At 44.3% G+C, this 21,952-nt stretch overlaps 1 protein-coding gene across 2 annotated transcripts; it reads left to right on the top strand.

Moving 5' to 3' along the window:
- The first annotated feature begins 24 nt into the window (after nucleotides 1-24).
- On the top strand, nucleotides 25-20,288 carry ACOX1 (acyl-CoA oxidase 1). Of its 2 annotated transcripts, none has more exons than XM_039716292.1 (14): nucleotides 25-222; nucleotides 1,175-1,334; nucleotides 6,339-6,499; nucleotides 11,456-11,563; nucleotides 12,051-12,170; nucleotides 13,322-13,437; nucleotides 13,636-13,805; nucleotides 14,108-14,270; nucleotides 14,835-15,025; nucleotides 15,620-15,799; nucleotides 16,415-16,520; nucleotides 16,606-16,749; nucleotides 17,507-17,713; nucleotides 18,738-20,288. In XM_039716292.1, the coding sequence occupies exons 1-14, from the start codon at nucleotides 108-110 to the stop codon at nucleotides 18,786-18,788; spliced, it is 1,992 nt and encodes a 663-aa protein (XP_039572226.1). In that variant the 5' UTR covers nucleotides 25-107; the 3' UTR covers nucleotides 18,789-20,288. The 2 variants fall into 2 exon arrangements, with proteins under 2 accessions (XP_039572226.1, XP_039572225.1); XM_039716291.1 differs by lacking the exon at nucleotides 6,339-6,499 and adding an exon at nucleotides 9,565-9,725.
- Nucleotides 20,289-21,952: the final 1,664 nt, after the last annotated feature.

The following is a 21,952-nucleotide window of genomic DNA, read 5'->3' on the forward strand; positions in this document are numbered from 1 at the left end:
ACGTCACGCGGGGGCGGGGCCGGCGCCGCGGGGACGGGAAGGGATCGGGATCGGGATCGGGGCTGGAATTGAGATCGGGATCGGGCACGGGCAGAGCCGCCGCCGCGATGTCGGTGAACGCGGACCTGCGGAGGGAGCGCGCCGCCGCCACCTTCCAGCCCGAGCTGCTCACCCACATCCTGGACGGCGGCCCTGAGCGCACCCGCCGCCGCAAGGAGATCGGTGAGGGAGGGCCCGGGCCGGGGGAGCGGGGAGAGACAGCCCCGGTGGGGGCTCGGAGCGGGACAGGGGTGTGAGGGGCGGGGAGGGGAGAGGCTGCGCGGTGCGGGACACCCGGGGAGAGCGGGGTGCGGAGTGAGGAGCCACCAAGTTGTGAGGGGGTCGCGGGGCGGGAGGGGTGTGGAGGAGCTTTTGTGGGGACCCCAAGGAGGGGAGGAAGCTGTGAGGAGAGGGTTTGCAGGTGGAGGGTCAGTAAAGGAAGGGTAACAGGAGCTGCGTCCCCCTCTTCTCCCCAGAATGAATTTAATGCTCCCTGATGGAGCAGTGTCCTTTTACTTCTCTGTGTCCCCTTCCTCCAGAGGGTCACAGACGGCTTCCCATGGGCATTTCTCATGGGCTCTGTCACCGCCTTTTTCCTTCCTAACCTGCTCTTGCCCAACAGTGCAAATGTCACCTGTCAGCCGGCGCGATGTGGTTGTGAGAGATTAATGAGCCACTTCCAGGCTCTTCCCTGTCAGGGGCTGCTGTTGTGTAACTTGGCTGCCAAAGGGGGCACACAGAAAGTCTGTGCTCCCTGGGCACCTTGTTTTCCAGCTGGCACAGGGGGGGATGATAACTGTGCCCTTCTGCTGGAGTTGCACGGGGTTCAGAGTTCACGAGGCTGCCCGAGCCTCTGGGCTGTTGCTGAGGGACCTGCTGCTCTTACATCAGTGAATTGCCCTCCTGCCGAGTCCAGAGTGCTTTGAACTGAAAATGGAGTTTATGTGTGGAATGAGAGTGCCAGCAGCTCTCAGAGAGCTTTGGTTTCATTCTCATTTTGTTAACTTACAATTTTATTTTCAATTTTTTGATACCCCTGCCTTGAGGTAGAGCAGGTAAAATGCTGGGTTGTTGCTCACTCCCTGCTGAGGTTTGTGGACACTGAGCTTGTTTTCCTCTTCTGTTCTGTCCCCAGAGGCCTTAGTTCTTAATGACCCTGACTTCCAGCATGAGGATTTGAACTTCTTGTCCCGTAGCCAACGCTATGAGCAAGCCATCAGGAAGAGCTCCTTGATGGTGATGAAACTGAGGGAATATGGAATTGCAGATCCCGAGGAGATCTACTGGTTTAAAAGGTACCTGAAAAGATCCAGAGTTTGCTTCTTGTACTTCAGTCATCACCAGGGATGCCAGGGGTGTGCTTTTTTCCTGTGTTTGTTGTCTAAGGGAAGCTCAAGACCTGTATAAACTCAAGTCTGGCTTCAGTGAATTTCAGATGAAACCCTCAGTTCCTGAATGTTGTGTTTTCTTAGGGTTTTTTTTTTTTAAGAGAAATACAACATTAACAATGATATGCTGTTCTGTATGTGTGGAGCAGAAACTAAAAAACAGAACTTGAAGTCGGATTTTTTTTTTCCCCAAAAGGAATTTTAAAAAATCCTATAGAATTACTTTGAATCTGAATAGATCTGATGAGTTTGCAGCTTCTAGTGAAATCTCTAAAAGCTGATTACTTCACTTTGCACTTAGACCCAATAAAGTCATTGCAGAGATACTTGAAACTATTCCAAGGTGGTTTATAAGTTCTTGTGTATCACTGTCTGTTCTGGCTCCCTCCTCTAAGCTCCAGAGGTTCTCTTTGACCCAGAGGCTTTTTGTTGTACCTGACCTTTGGTTTATCTGATAGTACCACCTTTGGATCAAGTTAATGAGACTGTCTTTATATCTAAGTTTTCATTCCTTCCAGAAGAAATTAGAATTCAGTTCCTGATTTTTATGCATTTCTCTCCCTAATTCTGTTAAACTCCGATTTAATCAAACAGAAACTGGTAAGAGAGAAGTTACACAGATCTAGAAATCTGTCATGATCCTATGGATATATCCTCTGGCACATTAAATAATGAACCACAAGCCCCCTCTGACTGGTTTTGTAGAAAAGCTGTCATGGGCCCCAGGGCATGACCCTTGGCACTGGGAAATTGAAGTCATCTTGTGCACTGTGGTTTTACTTTCAGAGAAACTGGTCTGCACTGACCTGTGTCATGAAAGTTCTCATGGAAGTCATGTAAATAATTTAAAAATCAACATTGGTGGACAGCGATAACAGGGAACAAGTTCAGTGACAGCAGTGGATTATTCACTGTGCAGCACAGCCAAAGTTAATTTTTTTCCCCCACACAAGGTTTATTGAAAGTGATGGGGAAGTTTATTTATTTATTTATTTCTACAGAGAAAATTAAGCAAAGTCTATTCAGTCTATCAGATGGAAAATTTTAACATATTTTCTGTCTTTTTGTACCATTAATGACAATATTATATGAAAACAGACTTTTCTGAAGTAGTCAAATGAGAGATTCTAGTTTTGTCTTTCCGTAAACTTATTTTGGAGTCAGCAATTCTTCGGTGAGTGAAAGTTTAATAAATACTTCATACAGATACCAAATAGCACCTCCATATCTAACGTGGCATGAATGCTCAGGTGTGACTAGTCAGAATTCACAGTCCAAAACCAACAGAAGCAATAAAAAAGGCTTACTTTTTTCCAAGGTAAAATCTAATTACCACCATTCAGGATTTCAAAATATAATTGCAATTACTGTAGACTGACTGTATTTGCCTTGGTTTATTTATTTGATATACCATATTCATTCTGTAGTAACGTGTAACAGAATGAAGAGCAGTGCATAAACTTCTTGCCTACAGGTGAAGTGTGTTTGCTCTAAGAACTGTTGATATTCTGAAATTACTTCTTTGCTATAATCTGTGGTGTTGGCAAGGGAGGATGTGGGCTTGGTGCTGCTTAATAAATTGATTAAATGAAAGAATTATTTTTTCATCCTTTGATTTCATTTGCATTTTAACACCTGTCCCCACTTTCCCACTTGCTGACGGTTAAAGATTTTTTAAATTTGGTGAACTGCACCCAGCTGACAATTATGTTTATTTCTATCCCATATCCAAACATGCTAATTGGTGCTAACTGGAAGTGACTTCATTAGTGCAAAAGCTGACCTGGAGAAAGTGTGTTTTGGCTTATTAATTTTTCCAAACTGAAAACTGAATGGATGTGGTGTTGCAACATGCCTCAGATGAAGTTTATGAAACAGACTGACATCCCTGATTCAGACCTCTGGTTGTATTTATTGTGATTGACATTTCTGCTTATGGAAGCTTAAGAGATTTTGTCACTTATCCCCAAAAGGCAGGGACAGATTTACATAAGCAATTTTGAAGAATTTTTTCCTGTAGCTTTCCTAAAGTGCCAGAGCATCTCTAGGTAGCTTTGCACATGACTCACCAACTTTATAGCTTGATTTATGAGTAGGTGAGGAGAAATGCTGCTTCCTCCACTGCCCTGAAGATATACTTAAACAATTGCTGCTGCTGCTGTGACATGTCCAAGTGAATGCTCCTCCTTCCTGTTTCCAAAGGGCTTTGTTGGACTCCAAATCATGAGAGGATCTATTAAATATACTTAATTGCTTTTCATGTAATAATTATTCTGTGTCCATACTGCAGTTGCAGCTGTTGTGACTACAGCTTTGAAGGCCAGCAGCCTAAAAGTGCTAATATTTCAGATTTCTTTTACAGTCTAACTGCAGCAAAATGTAAGTCAGCATGAAAAATGGGAAAAGTTTCTGATGTAATGCTCCAACACTCTTGGAAGAGAGTGAGCTGCTCAGTTTTAATTCACCTTCAACTTTAATTAACTTTCATTGAGGAAAATGGGATTAAGCAAAGAAGTGAAAAACATTTGAGACAAACTGGGTCAAGGAAGAAGAGAAGATCTGAGAGCTGCTGGTCACCAGATGATTCCTGTGTTCATAACCATTGCATGAGTGTGCACTTTCCCTGCTGGAATTTGTTCTTGCATCTCTAAATTAGGACCTGGAGTACCTTTGAGCAAATCAAAAGTAGAAAAACTCTACTATGGGCCCTACTTGCCACTGCTAAATTAATGCAGAATGAATGAGTCTGGCTTGGCCTTACTTTGATAAAGCTGGAACAGGAGTTTATTGCCATAGGAGTTGTTAGCTCTGAAGCCAGGTAGCACAGCTCAAACACAGCTCCTGCTCCTTCTCCCCTGGGTTGATGCTTTGTGTTCACCCTTAAAAGAGTTACTTCAAGAGCTGCCCAAAGCAGAAGAGTTTGCACACAGACTCATGTAAAGGAAATGCCCCTGTTCTGTGACCCAGTTCTGCAGCCTGAGGATGGCTTTGCAGCTGTTGCTGTAGCTTTGGAGCCTCTGAACACACAGGCTTTTCTTTCTCCTATGATGCTTTGTGTTTGTCTTTAAAAGAGTTACTTCTGCCCAAAGCAGAAAAGTTTGCACACAGACTCATGTAAAAGAAATGCCCCTGTTCTGTGACCCAGTTCTGCAGCCTGAGGATGGCTTTGCAGCTGTTGCTGTAGCTTTGGAGCCTCTGAACACACAGGCTTTTCTTTCTCCTGTGTCTTGAGACAGTGACACACCTGTCACATAAGTGCCTTTCACTGTGTGGGTGGCACTGTTTGCTGTGAAATCTGGGAAGGTCTGTATTGCCTAAGCACACATTACTGCACAGCCCTCTCCCAGAAGTGGATTTGGAGCTGCAGCCTCACTGTGACACTGGTTGTTGTAGCAAGGCTGACCTCAGAGCAGCTGGGCATTGATCAGATGGTCACTGCCACCCTCAGTCCTGATGGAGCAGAGTATTTGAGCAGTTACACACTGCAGCCTTTGGAGAACAGCCAGTGCAGGTGCTGGGAGTGTTGAAATTGTGATGGGAAGCAGTAAAAGTTCAGAGAAAGAGACAGAAGGGAAGAAAACCTGTTGTTCCTCCCTTCACAGCTGGTACCTCTTCTGTTTGCCATGTCTCGAGGAAAACAGGATTCTCTCTCATTGTCATTCAAGTTGTTAAAAGGCACATTAAGGAAATCTTAAATCTTCACTGTGGAGTATGCAGAGATGAACAGTTTCTGCTGTAATTTAATTTTCAGCTTAGTTAATGCTAGAAGCTGTTAAAATTCTGCATTGGCTACAGAAACATCATGACCTTCTGTGTTAAAGCATCCACTTGCAGAATGTCTGTTGTCTTCCTCCTGTCAGAGAAGGTAATAGTAATCATTAGATATCTGGACTTGTGATTAAACTTCCAGTGAAAGTTGCTGGTGTGACCTTTCAGAAGATTTCTGGGATGTTTTCCTGGAGCATTACCTTCAAAGAGGCAGTGTCTGACCTGATTTTTTCTGACAGCAAAGCATGAACTGCACATTTTTCTCCAGTTCTTTCAATGACTGCTGTTAAATTATCAATTATTTACTCTGCATGGTGCAAAATGCCAGTCACAAATGCTGCTGTGATTGACAAGCTATGTGCAGAACATCCCCTGTGGTATTTATGCAGAGGGCTCATTTTTTCCTCCTCTGTTTTAGAGCTTAGATAGAATAAACATTTGTGTACAGTAGATTGAAGATGAAGAAACTGTTCAAGCTGCAGAAGGGAAGATGTTTTAATTGAGAATGTACTTTGCCTGGCATTGTGGCTACTAGATGATTAGAGTTTTCTTTCATGAAATAACTTCTGCTTTGATGAAGCACACCTAAAATGCCTGATTTTTCTTTCCATTCCCTCCAGCACTAGACTGTAATGGTAATTTTAATTGAAGGTGAGTTCCAGATCTCACAACTGATAGAAGCAGCTGCAGGCAATACAGAGCTGTTCCAAAAAGAACTCCATCACCAAAGAAACCTTTTCATTTTTAATACATATTTCTTCTAACTAATAATGCCCTAGTTGTAGGCTACCAGCAGCAGTGGGATTTATTCCCACAAGGCCTGAGAGATGGAAGAGGAAATATTTTGGTTTTCTTGTCCTTAGTTTCAAGTTCCTCATGACCCTTTATAGAATAATATTTTTTGCAGTTACATAGCAGCAGTAGGATTCATGGAGTGAAGAAGATGCTGGAAGGAACACCTGTTTCCCCATTAGTATTGTTTCTGATGCCTCCACATTTGGAGGTTGCTTGTGGGACAAAAAAAAAATACAGGTTGAATGAGGCAAAGAGATTATTTATCTTATGCTCCAATTAGAGAAAAGCCTTTCAGGTTCATGGTAACAGTGAGACTGAGATCCAGATCCCTCTATTTCTCTCCTGTAGAACATGCTTGGGCAATTTTCCTGAACCTTTGGGTCTCCACTTCAGCATGTTTCACAAAACCATAGAGACCCAAACGTCTGCTGCTCAGAAGGAGAAGTGGCTGCCCCTGGTCCGTGGAGTCAAGATAATTGGCACCTACGCCCAAACCGAAATGGGACATGGTTAGTTCCCTTCAGGGATCAATGGGTAACCTCTTTTCTCTAACTCCAGTGGGTAAATTCTTCCTGTTCCTGGGTCAGGCTAAAAGGGGGAAAGGTGAAATTCCTCAGTTAATGGTTGATGTCTGTAGCCAGACAGCTGCCTCATTTCACATCCTGACAATCCCAGGGTTCCTTTTGGTCTTTTCCAGAATGCACCTCTTAGCTGATCTCTGCACTGGTAGGTGTTACCTTTGTTTTTGAAATGAGGAGGTTGTTCTAAGCCCTGAGAATCTGAATTTCACTTGAACCAGTTGGAACGTGTCAATGAACAGTAGTGTGCTTTTTCCTTTTGCCTGATTTTGGGACATGTATGCCAGAGCCCTCAGTGCATGGCTGGCCTGCAGAAACAGGTCAGGAGCATTCCTGCAGGAGCAGTGGAGCACAGTGAGATGTGAGTTCTGGATTGAAAGTTAGGTATGCTTTGCCTCAGGCACTTCTCTTCCAGATGCTGCTGCACTGCAGCTGTACAGCTTCCTGGAAAGGTCTTGTTTGCAAAGAAAAAACCATCCTATTCCTGCTGTTGTTGAAAGCAACTTTCACTGCTTCAAATGGAAAAACATTTAATGGATCCAAACACAGTCTTTTGGCCCAGAACCTGGAATTATGGCTGTTAAAAACCAGTAAGAACAGTTAAACAAGGACTCCAGTGCTTGTGCAGGCATCTGAAGTGGGAAAGAATGAGTCTGGACTGTGCTGGATGGCAATGCCAGCTGCCTGCCTGTTCAGTTACAGCTACTGAAACATTTGGAGAAGACTCAGTGGAAGAAACCCTGTCCTCTGTCCTGCTCAACACCAGAAGCTGAGAGAGAACTGAATGGCAACAATCAGTGCCTGCTGGCCTTACTTGCTTTCTCACACCAGCTGCTTGAAATCAGTCACATCCACACTGCAATGATTGGTTTTACTTCTGATTTCACATCAGATCATTGCACTTTCTTGCCTGGTGATGGTTGATTTCCCTATAGTTCTCATGCTGTTTCATGGTTAAATTGGTATTTTGACACTAAATGGAATACAGTGAAGTAGACATGCTTTCTATGCTGAATAATTAAAATGCAAACATTTGGCATTCCTGCTGTGAATGTTGAATATCTGATAGTTCATCAGTGAAGCTGCTGCAGTAATTGTCACTGATCTTTGGTTAATTTAATCCTGATGTTGAAAATCTGGTGATGGGGAAGCAGACCTCTGGATTATTGAATTGAGCTCTGGCCTGGATGGGTAGTTAGTCAATTTTATCTTGGTGGCTATATGTGTGATAGCCTGTGTTGATTTTAACCTCTCATAGGGAAGAAGTCTCCTCTCTCTCAAAAAAAAAAAAAAAAAAAAAAAAAAAAAAAAAAAAAAAAAAAAAACAGGGGTGATCATAGGGAAGAAGTCTCCTCTCTCAAAAAAAAAAAAAAAAGAAAAAGAAAAAAGAAAAAACACAAATAGCACAGGGCTGAAAATTAAACAAGAAGGAGCAGTGAAAAAGTGAAAATATTGTTTTGCTTCTATCTGGTTTATAACTATTGCTGGTAGATAAGGATTTTCTTTTCTTTTGCTGAAAATGAAACAAGAACGAGCAGAGAAAAAGTGAAAATACTTTGTTTCTATCTGGTTTATAACTATTGCTGGTAGATAAGGATTTTCTTTTCTTTTATTTTTCTTTTCTTTTTTTTGGTCACTCTTTGGCTGTCAGCTGTAGCTGTTCAGTACTTCTCACCAGTACTGAGCTCACTTAAAATCTGGTATTCCTGGTAGGCCATTAGTCCCCTCTTGGGCTTGGTCACTGTGCAGTCAGAAAGCTCAGAAAACCTTGCTGAGTTTATGAGATAGCTGAAGTTATTTATAGGAGTCTGAGAATATCAAAAGCAGTTCTTGGGAAGCCCTAGGGACACAGCTAGTTCATATTAATGTGTATTTAGAGAACACAAGGGTGCATTGTTCCCACTTTGCTAAGAATGTCGGATGAGTTTGAGCCAAGCTCAGACCAGTGCTCTTTCCATAATACATATAATTTAAAAAATATATATATATTCCTGTTAAAGTCCAATTAAATTTTTTTCATATATAAATGAGCTGGATGGAGGTACTTGTCCTCAATCTGTCACCACTATTTTAATACTCAAAGGTGTCAATATTTTAAGATTTAATGATTCATTTTCAATTTATACTGAAAAACTTAATAGACCACTTAATTACCTCACAGTGGTGCTTGACAGAACGTGGAGAAAAAGTAATTCTACTGAAATATGTTTAATTGGAGATAATTTGTGCTAGTGATTTACAAATTCAAAAATGTTGGCTTTCTTCCCAAGTTGTTCATGTGTAACTTTGACTTACACATACAGAGCACTGTCCTTTTAAGAAAGTCCTTTAAAATAGCAGAAGTTGAAGGGAGTTGATTTGAAATGCCATGTACACTGATTGTGTCTGATATTTAATTTTTAAAAATTAGAGTAAATAGTACAGCCAGTTAGGATTTGTCTTTAAAAAATAAATAAAGTTCTTTGAAAACTAACTTGTTTAGCTGGACAAACTGTGATTTCCACCAGGTTCTACCTTCCAAACATGCAAAAAAAAAAAAAAAGGTGGAGTTTCTGTATTTGGTTGAAAGCACACTGCCTTCAGCCAGATCACATCTCCAACAAACTGACATCCTCAGCTGACTGCCTCAGCCCACTGAACTCAGGGATGCTCTGATGTTCAAACCAGAAGGTCTGGTCCATCTTTTGGTTTGGATTCATCCTTTTTTTGAATCAATCATCAAAAATAGGGGAATGTTGCAGGTGCACTTTCTGCAAGATTACAGAGAAATGCACTGCAGCATGTTTATTTCACAGTGAGTGCAATTTCTTATTACTCAGGCCTGAGAAAAGGACAGTGCTCTGGCTCTCTGAAATACACTTGCTGAATTCTGATTGACACGTGAATCGTTTTTTTTTTCTTTTTGTCTCTTCCTGAATCTCCACCATGAATCCTCACGCTTGCTTCCCTCCCATAACATTCCCTTCACGCTCCCATCCCACGATAATTCTTCACAGCTTTGTTCACCGTGGACGGCCTGAGCCTCTGGACCTTCACCTGGGCATGTTCCTCCCCACTCTTCTCACCCAGGCCACCCCAGAGCAGCAGGATCGCTTCTTCATGCCTGCCTGGAACCTGGAGATCATTGGCACTTATGCCCAGACTGAAATGGGCCATGGTACAGTACATTCAGTAAATGTAAATTCAGTAAATGCTCTTTTAAGAATGCCTTTGTGTACAGAGGATTCCTGTGCCTGGGTAGAGCAGTGTGTGTGTGTCCCACATTTTACACAGCCTGCTGTGGTGGTAGGGAAAAGTGGACAGGCTCTGCAAGGGTTCATAGAGCATTATTCCACTGCTTCCCTCTTCCTCTGAAGAGAGGGTTGGATGTCTGTAGCTCTGTAAATCAGCACCTGGGTGCTCCTTGTGCCATTCAAACCAGTATCTTTTCTGCCCATGACTGGTGCTGCCAGTTTGGTGGCATCTGTTCATTTTACACTTGCTGTTCTTTCCAGTTGGAGTGCTGCTTTGCTCTAATTAATGTTCAGTGTAAAGACAAAAGGACAGAGCTTTGAAGTAGTGAATGAGATGCCAAAAAATTAAAAGTTGCTTGTTCACCTCAGGATTAACCTTGGATCAGATGGGTCAGGATTAACTTGGTTCCAATGCTCATGTTCTGTGGGGAGCCTTTTCCCCTTAGTTCACTCCCATGTGTTCTTTTTAACTGACCATGACATGTGTGTTGGGCTTTTTGAGTTCTCTGTGTCATGTTGACTTTGTTTTTTGTTGCCATTCCTTTGCTTTCAAGCTTTGAAATGGATTTTGATAACTCCAGCAGTATTGTGATTGCAACACTTCTAATTCAAGTTTCAAAGGGAGGATATTCTGCCTTGGGAAACTTTAATTTTGGTCATCTCAGAGTTGCAGATGAGAATTATTTTCTAAAAGTGAGCAGGATTCACCTTTGTGTTGAAGGGAAACGTAGAGACTGAAGCATAAAGTAACTGCAAGTCTGAGGAGAATCTCTTGGAACTAGTGGGGTGTGAAGATCCTTTGCCAGCAGAGTAAGTCTGTGTTGAGCTGCCTGTGGAAGTCTGCCATTGCCTCCATGCTTTGGGAACATGGTTGCTGCAAGGTGATCTCCTTTTTCCTGTTGGACCTCTTGTCCTGCCCTGGCACTCCAGACTCTCAGGAGTGTTCTCAGCTTGTCTAGCTTAAACAAGTAGGCCTGGTGATTTTGGGAGTTTTTAAAATATTCAGGGGCAGTGCCACTGCTCTGAGACAGGTGTGTGGGAAGTGCAGCATTGAGGGCAGAAGACAAAGACTCTTCCTGGAATTTTGTCCACCTTCATGCAGTCTCTTCATCTACCTGCATCAGTACCTGGCATACACGTGCCATTACTTGCTCTCTTGGAGCTGTGGATGATCTCTGCTGGGAGATCAGCTCCATCAGGTGAGAATGTAGGCTTGATGAGGGAATGAAGAGGTGATGGGCACTGTTTATTTCGTCTTGTGGCTGAGAACTGCATGGTTTTATTTTGCAATTTAATCAGATTGCATTTTAGTGAAATTCAGGTGAGTGTGTTCCTGTGGAACATTTTGAATGAGAAATGGCTTCTGGTGTGTGATAGCAAAAAGGTGTCAGATTGGAGGTGCTTGGAAAACTAGTCTTAGACCACTGGGGAAAAAAATCAGTGTTTTCTGAGAATTGGCAGTCCCAGAATGTGATCTGGCCCTCACTTGTTCTTCCTTAATTGGTTGATATTTAGCCTTTTATACATATGGTCTAAAAGCAAAATTAAAATTCAAACATTACTACTGGAGTTCTACTTTCCATTGTCCAGTTCTGTCCTTGTCTCTGTTTTGTGACTGACTTCCTGCCAAAACAACGTGTTTGCTTGTTTCCAGGGACTCATCTTCGGGGCCTGGAAACCACAGCCACTTACGACCCCTCTACACAGGAGTTCATCCTCAACAGCCCCACTGTCACCTCCATTAAGTGGTGGCCAGGTGGACGTAAGTGTGTCTAAATCTGGAAGATGTATGGAGAAACTCAGGGAGGTGATGTTATGTGTGTTATATCTGCAGAGTGATGGCTGAAAGTTGATCCAAAGAGCTGGCTGAAAGCCAGTCACTCTTGCATAACAAGCAGACCTATCAGAGCCTGCTAAACTTTGTCTGTGTGCTCTGGACTGTTGCTCAGAACCATTCACACCGTGGATTTCGTGTAATTTTTGATTGCTTGTATCAAATTATTTATAATTCCTTCAGCTTCACTGGTGGGTGTGTCAAGGACTCAGTGTTTTGTAGACAAGAAAATTGTGTTGTGCAACTTCCACTGACTTGAGCAACATTTTGTCATAGAGCTTCATGATTGGGGTGACATCCGTTGGGGGCAGTCTGGTTTTGTAGTGCACGATACGATGAGGTTGTCTCAGAAGAAAGGCTCTGTGTGTGAGTGTGTCTGCCTGTGTTTCTGTGCTGAGTGCTGCTCCTGTTGCAGTTGGGAAGACGTCGAACCACGCCATCGTCCTGGCTCAGCTCTACACCCAGGGCCAGTGCAAAGGCCTGCACGCCTTCATTGTCCCCATCCGCCAGCTGGGCACACATGAACCTCTGCCAGGTACAAACCCACACTCAGAGAATAGATTAAATCTCTTTCTGACTGTGTACAGCTGCTGTGTCTTGTTAAAGTCCATGGTTTATTTCATTAGCTGAATTCAGCTGGTGCATGACAGGGCTTAAATGAGTCTTTCTTAGGACTGAACTACCACTAAATCATCTTTCCTACCAGGCCTTCAATGGGAAATTTAGTTTGGGATTTGATTTTGCCCCAGTGAAGTTTAGTTTGGGATTTGGTTCTGCCCCAGTGTCTCCCAGCTATGCATTCCATGAGCAGCACATCCTGCTTTCTGATAGAGGAAGAACAGCTTTCATCACTCTTTAGCTGGAAGTGAGCTGGATGAACTTTAGAGACAGCTCCTGCAGTGAGTGGATAGGAGGGCTGCATGGAAATTTTGGAGACTCCCATGTTTTATATCCAGTTGTTGTGGTTTAATTCATCAGGCAGCTAAACACACACAGTCATTCCCTCCACACAGAGGGATGGGGGAAAGAGTTGTGGAAAAAGTAAAACTTATAGGCTGAGATAAAGGCAATTTAATAGGACAGAAAAGGAAGGGAAATTAACAATAATGATAGTAACAACAATTATAATAATAGTAGAATATGCAGAGCAGGTGATCACTGTGTGATTGCTCAGCACCAGCTGACTGATGCTGAGTCAGTCCCTGAGCAGGGAGCTGTCATCCCTCCCAGCTGGCTTCACTCAGTTTTATTTTCCAGCAGGATGCCACATGCTGGGGAATATCCCTTTGTCCAGCTGGGATCAGCTGTCCTGGCTGTGTCACCTGCCAGCTTCTTGTGTCCCCCCAGCCTCGCACTGTTGGGGAGGTGTGGAAATTGAAAAGTCCTTGATCTGATGCAAGTACTGCTCAGCAACAACTGAACCATCAGTGTGTTATCAACATTGTTCTTGTGCTAAATCCAGAGCACAGCACTGTAACAGCCACTGGGAAGATAATTTCACTCTATCCCAGTCAAAACCAGGACACCACATTTCCATCAAAGAGATTAAGATCCCTGTTAACTCTTACTCATAACACTGCCAGGACTTGCTAGAAAACTAACTAATCTCCTTATTGAAGGAGGTCTGAACCTCTTGTGTGCTGTTTAGTTTCTGTTTCTTAATGCAAGTGGCTTTGTCTGTGGCAGGTATTACAGTGGGTGACATTGGCCCCAAATTTGGCTATGATGAAATGGATAATGGCTACCTGAAAATGGACAACTTCCGAATTCCTCGGGAAAACATGCTGATGAAATATGCCCAGGTAAAGCAGTGAGTTTCAGCATCTGCTGTCAGAAATGGGCACACTGAATGCTCCTGTGAGCTTGAGTGCTGCCCCAAAAGGATTGTGGGTGGCTTGTAAACGCTGCTTGATGAGTCCAGAGTGTGAGCATGTTAAAGGGAGGAAACTTCACAAATCAACCCGCTGTATTTTTTTTTTAAATCTTTTATTTTTTGGCAGGTTGAACCTGATGGCACCTATGTGAAACCAGTCAGTGACAAGCTGACCTATGGGACCATGGTGTTCATCCGTTCCCTCATCGTGGGTGACTCTGCTCGCTCGCTGTCCCGGGCCTGCACCATCGCCATCCGCTACAGCGCCGTCAGACACCAGTCTGAGCTGAAGCCAGGGTGAGTGCAGGGACACCCAGAGCAGCCTGAGCTGCTGAGGGAACATTCTGAAGTACTGGGAGGAATGGGGGCTGTGGCTGATGTTTGCTTTGGCACTCGGTATGGTTTCAAAACACTGTTTGTCCTGGGGAGTGCAAAATCTTCCATTCTTGGAATGTCCTCCCCTGCCAGAGGCTTTTGATGGATGGTCTTAGAGAGTCTGGCTTGGTATGGATAGTGAACATACTTAGAGTAGGGATAAATGGGATTTCTGCAGCAGGTTGCTACCACTGACATGCTAACTAATCTGTGTTTTGCTCTAGGGAACCAGAACCCCAGATCCTGGATTATCAGACCCAGCAATACAAACTCTTTCCTCTCCTGGCAACAGCGTACGCCTTCCATTTTGTGGGAGCCTACATAAAGGACACCTATCATCGTATCAATGGGGACATCAGCAAGGGGGACCTCAGTGAGCTGCCAGAGGTACTGTGTCCTCTAAAAACCAGAGTGTTGGTTGAATTTGTGTGAGGTTTCTTCGCAGCATGGAAAAAGTGGCATTGAGCCTTTTTGGCTTTCACTCATGAGATGTCTTCTACTTCTGTAGTTTCAGAAGCCCCCAAGTCCAGAATGTGCTGGTGACATTTATTTGCTCTACTAATTTAGCATTTTATAAAAAACAGGGAGTAATGCACAGTGAGAAAGCTACTGGGAATATAATTTTATTCAAAAGGTGCATTTCCAGGAATGATGGAGTACTGTTTTGGAGTTAAGACTTGTGCTTGTTCTCTAAACTGTCAGGGTTTGTGACAACAGGCAGTTGAAAACAGTCTTGTGCATAAAATGTGTAGGGTCAGAAGGCATGGTGTACTTTAAAGAAGTCTTTCCATGTATAAGGGTTTTCATGTAAATATTTGGTTTAGGAATTTCAAGAAAAACAAAAGCCTGTGGAACAGCGCAAGAATGGTGTTCACTTTTTTTTCTGGGAGTTGCATGTATGTGTGCAAGCTAAGACTGGAAAATAAACCTGGCTTTGCTGTTTCCCCTCAGCTGCACGCCCTGACAGCAGGGCTGAAGGCCTTCACCTCCTGGACTGCCAATGCTGGCATTGAGGAATGTCGGATGGCGTGCGGCGGGCACGGCTACTCCCGCTGCAGTGGCATTCCTGACATCTATGTCACCTTCACCCCATCCTGCACCTATGAGGGGGAGAACACTGTCATGATGCTGCAGACAGCCAGGTATGTGCTCTGCACAGGCATGTTCCAGCCTCTCCTCGTGGTCCTTGTGGCTGGACTTGGTACCAAAAGGGTTAATTCGATTTCTGCTGTGTAACTTTGGTCAGAGAAACAGAATCTGCTATCCCAGCAAGGACAGTTGGAAGATAAGGGAGACACATCTGGCTTAGGAATGCAGCTAAAGCCAAAACAAGGACTCAATCTGGGAAATTGGGCAGGGTTTTATGGTAATGAGTTAATTATAATATGCATGTAGTGACTGTATGTAAGCAACACACTTGTAAAAAATCACATGCACACAAGGAGGAGTTACTCCCATGCAACCAGACACCTGTAATAAATGATGACCTTCTTAACACTAAATTGGTGTTAAGGAGTCTTTTATTTGACTGGTTTGCAGTGAATTTGGTGACAAAGTAATGAGCAGAAGTGTCTGTATTAGCATGAAACTGGTGTCATGTTTCTGTCCCCTACCCTATTTTTGACAGATAAACAGGTACAACTGTTCTTTCTGGTCTGAGCCTCAGTGAGATGAGGCTCAGACCAGATTCAAACAATTTATGAGTAAGAGCTGCCATCTGCTGTCTCTATTTTCAGGTTCCTTATGAAAAGCTACACGCAGGTGACCTCTGGACAGCAGGTCAGTGGCATGGTGTCCTACCTGAACGACCTCTCGAGGCAGCGCATCCAGCCCCAGCACGTGGCTGCCAGGACTGTCACCGTGAGGATCAACGACCCCACCAGCTTGGTGGAGGCCTACAAGTCACGTGCTGCCCGGTGAGCTCACACTGGCTGGGCTGAGCCAAGAAAAACTGGGTGAGGTGGTGCTGCTGCACTGCCCTGTTTGTGCTGGGTTCTCGAGGCGTGGCTGGCAAAGCTTTGATCCGTGTGTTGTTTCAGGAAATGACACATTTTACTGGGTTGGGGTCAGGGTTAAGGGCTTTGAGGCTGCTCACAGCCTGCTCATAGCCTTGTTATTCTGCTCCTCAATCCTTTAGAATGTATCTTTTTCTTATTTATGTGTAAAGTATATTCAAACTTACAAATACCAAACTACTCAGAGATCTCTCTGGAGAGAAACGATCCTGATATTAAAGTTAATTGTGAGAGAAGTAGGAGAGTAGAACAGACACCTGCTTGTGACTAGGTATTGAAGCACCACATGTGTGCTGTCAGAAGTCTTCTTACCCCTCTGTAGCTGTCTTGTGGCTGCAGCAGTGGTTATTGGTGTTATAGAGGCACAACTTGTCACTCCAGTCACTGTCTTCACTCACGGCACACGAGAAAAATTCTGAGCTCATGTGCTATGACTGATGTGTATGAATTCAGTATATGTCATCCTGTTTATGTGGTGTTATTATTTAAACTGTTTTTCTTCCTCATGTGAAACAGGCTTGTGGAATCTGCAGCAAAGAATCTGCAAGCTGAGCTGACCCACAGAAATAACAAGGAGGATGCCTGGAACAGAACTTCTGTTGATCTTGTGCGGGCATCAGAGGTCAGTGATGTGCCTGCTAGAGAAACGTGCTGTGACAACTCCTGATCTTTCTGTGTCCCTGACTGAGCCTCTCTGGTTTCTGCAGGCCCACTGTCACTACGTGGTGGTGAAGCTGTTCACAGCCAAGCTGGCCGAGGTCGGTGACGCCGCGGTGCGCGCGGTGCTGACCGAGCTGTGCCTCCTGTACGCCCTGTTCGGCATCAGCAGGAACGCGGGGGATTTCCTGCAGGTTGGTGCCTTCCTCCAGCACCCCAGAGCCCTGCAGCCAGGTGCACTGCTTGCAAATGTGCTTTTAATGCCAAGCTGTATGGATGTTACACCTGTAAGTTCTTGGCTGTTGGCTGACAGAGTCATTAGCAGTACAGGTCTGCTGGAAGGCTTTTGTCAGGTTTCCCTTGCCAGGGTTCAGGTGAAATGATTTCCAGTTGGTGACCAGCTGCTGTGTGTTAAAAAACAAGGAATTAATAAAGGAGCTGCAGTTAGAATGTGCTAATATCCCTGAAAGGGGATCTTGTGCTCCAAATTCTGACCCATCCTTCAGTTAATGGCTTTACACTGTCAGGCATTGCTTTTTTCCTCTTAATTCTGTCAGTTTGACAATGCATTTGTGCAGCAGTGTTTTGTTGGCTCTTCTGGCAGACTTGGTATGTTTTGTCTTCCCATTTTCCTCTTTGCTGCTTACTAAAAATTTCCCTGGAACCAGGCACAATTTAATACTTTTATATACATATTCTCCAGGAAAACTTGCTGCTGCAGTTAACTTACAGGTACTCACAGAGTGAGTCTCCCATCCAGGATTAATAGCTGGGCAGTACAGAGGGCATCTCCTTCTGCTTGTGCACTGTGGCAAATTGCTTAGTGAAGGAAAAAAAACCCCTTGGTGTTTCATGAGCTGCTGCATTGTTGTGTGTGGGAAGGCTGACCTGTGTGAGCCCTTGGGGAAGGGAGGATTTGTGACTTGTGTAATCCTTGTTTCCCCTCTCAAGGCGGGTATCTTGACCAGTGCCCAGATAACCCAGGTGAACCAGCACGTGAAGGAGCTCCTGGCTGTCATTCGTCCCAATGCAGTGGCACTGGTGGACTCCTTTGACTTCCATGATGTCCACCTGGGCTCTGTGCTTGGCCGCTACGACGGCAACGTCTACGAGAACATGTTTGAGTGGGCAAAGAAGTCCCCACTGAACAAAACACAGGTAAAGAAACCTCTCTTCTGTTTCTCACATGACCAGAGAAGTAACTCACTTCAGGGTTAATAACAAATTTATTTATTATAACAATTTAGAAATAACAACACTGTTAACAGTGTTGAGGGCTGTCAATTAACTGTTGTTAATTCTGCTCCAGTGATCTCAGCAGGTAATTGAGGAAGAGGGGAGAAAAGTCACAAGTAGTAATGAAGCAAAACTAACAACCTACTTTCAGTTTGCTCTCTGTGGTTCTCTGTCCCAGGTGTACCTTGCATTCATCCCTGTGGGATCTCTTGGGCTTCTGAGTTGAGGGAGGAAATGGTGCACTCCACAGAGGAACAGCTGAAGTATCTCAGTGAATTCAAAAGCAATTATCACTTGCTGTTGGTTCTGCTTAGTGACAGCAGCTGTGGAAGCCTTGCCCATTTTCTGGCAAATCTTCCACTCTTCAGGCTGTAGCAGTGAGTGGAGGAGAAAATAAATTGTCCCCTGTAGTACTTAGGTGTCAGATGTTGTATATCTGGCCTAGCATTGGAGCTGCAGCCGAGCTAAAATAAACTGAAGTGCCCCTGCTCCATCAGCCAGAATGGTAAATCCAGTCTCCTGGTGCCTTTATTTGATGAGGGAGGACTATCTCCTGCAATGGGCTGCCAGAGACTGCAGCTGCAGTTGAATCCCACCAGTTTGCTCAGTGTTTTATACTTCTGAAGTCACTGGGGCTTAGGAGATTCATTACAGCCCCTTAGGAAACCTGTACCAGTTCTCTTGTAATTAAAATGCCAGACAATTGTATGGATATAAATCTAACATTTCTTTCTTAAAAGAAAGGTAGTGGGCAGGCTGTTTTTATATCCTCATGCTTTCTGTCATGTAGACCCTGAAATATAGAAGTTATCTGGCTGTTCTTAAATCTCCAAAGTGCCTTTGATTCAAATTTTCTTAGTATACAAACACACTGCAAGATGTGAGGAGGTAAAACTGTTTCAAAGATCAAACCTGACCTTGTAACTTCTGTCTCGTTGTCCTGCAGGTTCATGAATCTTTCCACAAACACCTGAAGCCAATGCAAGCCAAGCTGTGAAGCCTGCAGGTTTTTTAAAATGCACTCTTGCCCTACCCTGAAAAGTGGGTGTTTGCATCCTTCCTTCAGGCACCTTAATCAAACCTTTGAATCCTGTAGCTGTAGGACAGTGAATAATTGTAGCCTTTCTTTCCTCTTTCATACACAGAGGAGGTGTTTGGGGAGAGTGTGTAGGGATTGATGCCTCTTTTTAAAGTGCAATTATAATGGTAAAATTAACCTTTTAAAAATCTGGGAAAGCTTTATGGATTTATACAAGGATTGCTTTTGTGAAGCTGCTAACTAGAGAGAAGTTCCTGTCAACTGGAAAAGTGGCAGGGCTTCACTATGACATAGTTGACAGCCCTCAGGCAGTAGCTTCTGATGAGCAGTTATGTCCTCCCCTCAAAAAAGCATCAGTGTCTTGATTTTCTTAATTTTATCTTTTTTTTTTTTTTTTTTAATTAGCCCCACCTCTCTCCTCATTTGGCAAATGTTTGTGCTGTGTGAAACCTCCTGCAGAGCTCTGTGCATGTGAGTCTGCGTGTGGCACTGTTTTCCTGATGGATCTGGGAAGTAAATACCCATCCTTCTCTGGAGCTCTGCTTCAGGCATCTTTCCAGAAGAAATCCCCGTATTTTCCTTTGTTTTCCTTCTTTCACTGCCCTGCACAAACTCCTTTTTCCTTTGTGACAGCTCTTGGTTATTAGGAGGTCAAAGGAGAACATAGTGATGCTGCTCTGAGGATAAAACCAACTCGTAGTAATCAGCTGGGTGCTGATGACAGATGTTCTGCCCCTCTTTTCACTCTTAGCATTTTCTAGCACTATCTCAAAGCACTTTACAAATGTTACTTATGTTGATTTGGTGGGAAAAAAAACACAGGTAGAGGTAAAAACTGCAAATTTGACCTGGAGTGATGAAGCCAGTATTGGAGGGCAGAAATCAGTTGACCAATATCCTCAGGTCTTCTGACTTTGCTGGGATGTTGTCCTGGTTTTTTAAAGGCATTTGTTCAAGAAAACGACAATCCAAGTGAAGTGTCCGGATTTTTTAAATTATTTTTTTTCCTACCCATGCATTTCCAAGGAGCTTTCTCTGATTTGCTTAATTTTGTTTTGATACCAACTTGGGCCTTGCACGGTGCTGTCTGAGGGAACAGGAAGAATTCAGCTTGGAGGAGAACGTCCTGCTGCCCAGGGAAATCAGTGCAACAACCACAACCAAGCAAAATCATTGCTGCTTTTCCACACCACTAACTCTGTCCAGTAACCATAAAACCTTTTCACACTAGAGAAGGGCAGCTCTGAGCTTAACATGGTAAAAAGCTTCAGCACAAACCCAAATCCTGCAGTTCTGAGGCAACACCTGAGAAGCTGCTTCTCTGTAGCTTTGGGCTCTGTTAGTCTAATTTTGAATCAGTTTTCTGGCACTAACAGTGATCAGACACAAGGTTTGGCTCCACGTGCAGTAGCTGAACAGAAAGAAATGTTTAATTTTAAATAAACTAATCAAACTTGCCTTTTGGCTGCCGAGTGTTTCAGGTCCCCTGGAAGTTCAGGGTGCCAGAGGAGGCTGAGGGCTCTGCCTTCCCTGTGTCCAGTGGAACAGGCTGCTGGCCTGGGGAGGGGGCATGGGGGAGCAGGTTAAAAATATGCTAATGAGAACAGCACTAGCTCTGTACAGATCTAATAAATTACAAAAATGTGTTTTCAGACAAAATGTCTTTCTTTTCACACACTGCCTTCAGTGGATCTCGTAAATTAATGGGGGAAGTAGAATGAAGTATTCAGAAGACCTCCAATTAGTTGGATTTTGGTGTTTTATATAGTGTGACCTCCCTGGCTTTGCTCTGCAGTGCTGTGGGGCAGCCAGGCCCATCCCAGGGGATGCAGCCTGTCCTGCTGGCACAGGGCAGAGCTGGCTGTGGCTTTGCTCGGTGTCACTGCAGCTCCAGCACCAGCAGTGCCTCAGCAAGGTCTGACCACGGAGCTGGGCAGCAGCAGCCTCAATTCACAGAAGCTGTTTTCCATTCATTTGTGGAGAAATGGAAAGAGAAGGAGAGTTGTTTTCAGTTTCATATTTTGATGTACTGTGAAACTTTCTTGCTGTTGGTGAGAATTTTGTGCACTTCTTACCTTGCTGTGGTTGGTGATAATGCCTGAGTGCCAAACCTGGCGTGGTTTGCTGTGTCTCAGGGCCAGCAAACAATGTTTAAACTCTGCTGTGTCTCGGGGTCAGCAAACAATTTTTAAACTCTGCTGTGTCTCGGGGCCAGCAAACAATTTTTAAACTCTGCTGTGTCTCAGGGTCAGCAAAGTGTTTAAACTCTGCCCTGCAGCCTCATCCACCTTCCCATCAACACCATGCTGCCATTGCCACAAGTGCTGAGCCTCCTGTGGCGCAGGAGCAATTTCAGTGCCAAGCTATTAAAAGCAGAACCAGGCTCCCGGTACTGAAGTGATTTCAGCATTTATTATAATAAAAAAGAAAAAGCCTAAAGCAAGGGGCCTGGGCCGGGCAGGAGCGCTCCCGTCGGGGATGCTGCAGTGCTGGGGCTGCTCCAGCAGCGATGTTCCAGGTGGAGCAGCACACCTTCCCTGGGTCAGATGCCTTTTTTTATCCTGTTTTTGTCCCTCTGGGTTGGTTTCTTTTTGGATCTTTTATTTGCGTGAAGGTTTAAGGCTTGATTGGCCCATTGCGGTTCTGGCTCGTGCTGCGCTTCACTGAGGTCTGTTATGGTACATTGAGCACCATATTTCTTATAATTACCCTTTCAACCCCTTTTACAATATAACAACCGAACTAGCAGTACATGCTTAACAATTATCAACTATTTTACAACCGTTTCTAGCCTATTTTTAACAATTCCACGACCCTTAAGCCCCTGTTCCCTCAGAACCAGGGGGCTGTGCCTGTGGGGTCGCTGAGGGAGCCATGGGCTGCTAAAAACGCCACCTTTTGGGGACGGCTTCACAAGGAGCCCGTGTTCCCAGGGGCTGGCAGCGTGTGAGGGGAAAGGCCCTGCAGGAGGGGCTGCGGGTTATAAAATAAAAATAGAAAATTCCAGAGGCAGATGGTTCCCGGGGATTTGCGGGAAGCGGGAGCTGCAGTTTGTCCTGCACTCAGCCTTGGTGTGAACTGCCCGCGACACGAAGGAGGTTTGGGTGGGACAAGGGCAAGGA

This window comes from Passer montanus, unplaced genomic scaffold (assembly GCF_014805655.1).
Source record: "Passer montanus isolate IOZ18808 unplaced genomic scaffold, ASM1480565v1 scaffold35, whole genome shotgun sequence".
Classification (NCBI taxonomy): domain Eukaryota; kingdom Metazoa; phylum Chordata; class Aves; order Passeriformes; family Passeridae; genus Passer; species Passer montanus.

Excerpts from the sequence above, each read along its gene's own strand:
- ACOX1 (XM_039716292.1), top strand. The coding sequence starts at position 108 with ATGTCGGTGAACGCGGACCTGCGGAGGGAGCGCGCCGCCGCCACCTTC. Across the intron at positions 6,500-11,455 it reads CCAAACCGAAATGGGACATG|GGACTCATCTTCGGGGCCTG; the intron begins GTTAGTTCCCTT and ends GCTTGTTTCCAG. Across the intron at positions 16,750-17,506 it reads ACGCGGGGGATTTCCTGCAG|GCGGGTATCTTGACCAGTGC; the intron begins GTTGGTGCCTTC and ends TCCCCTCTCAAG.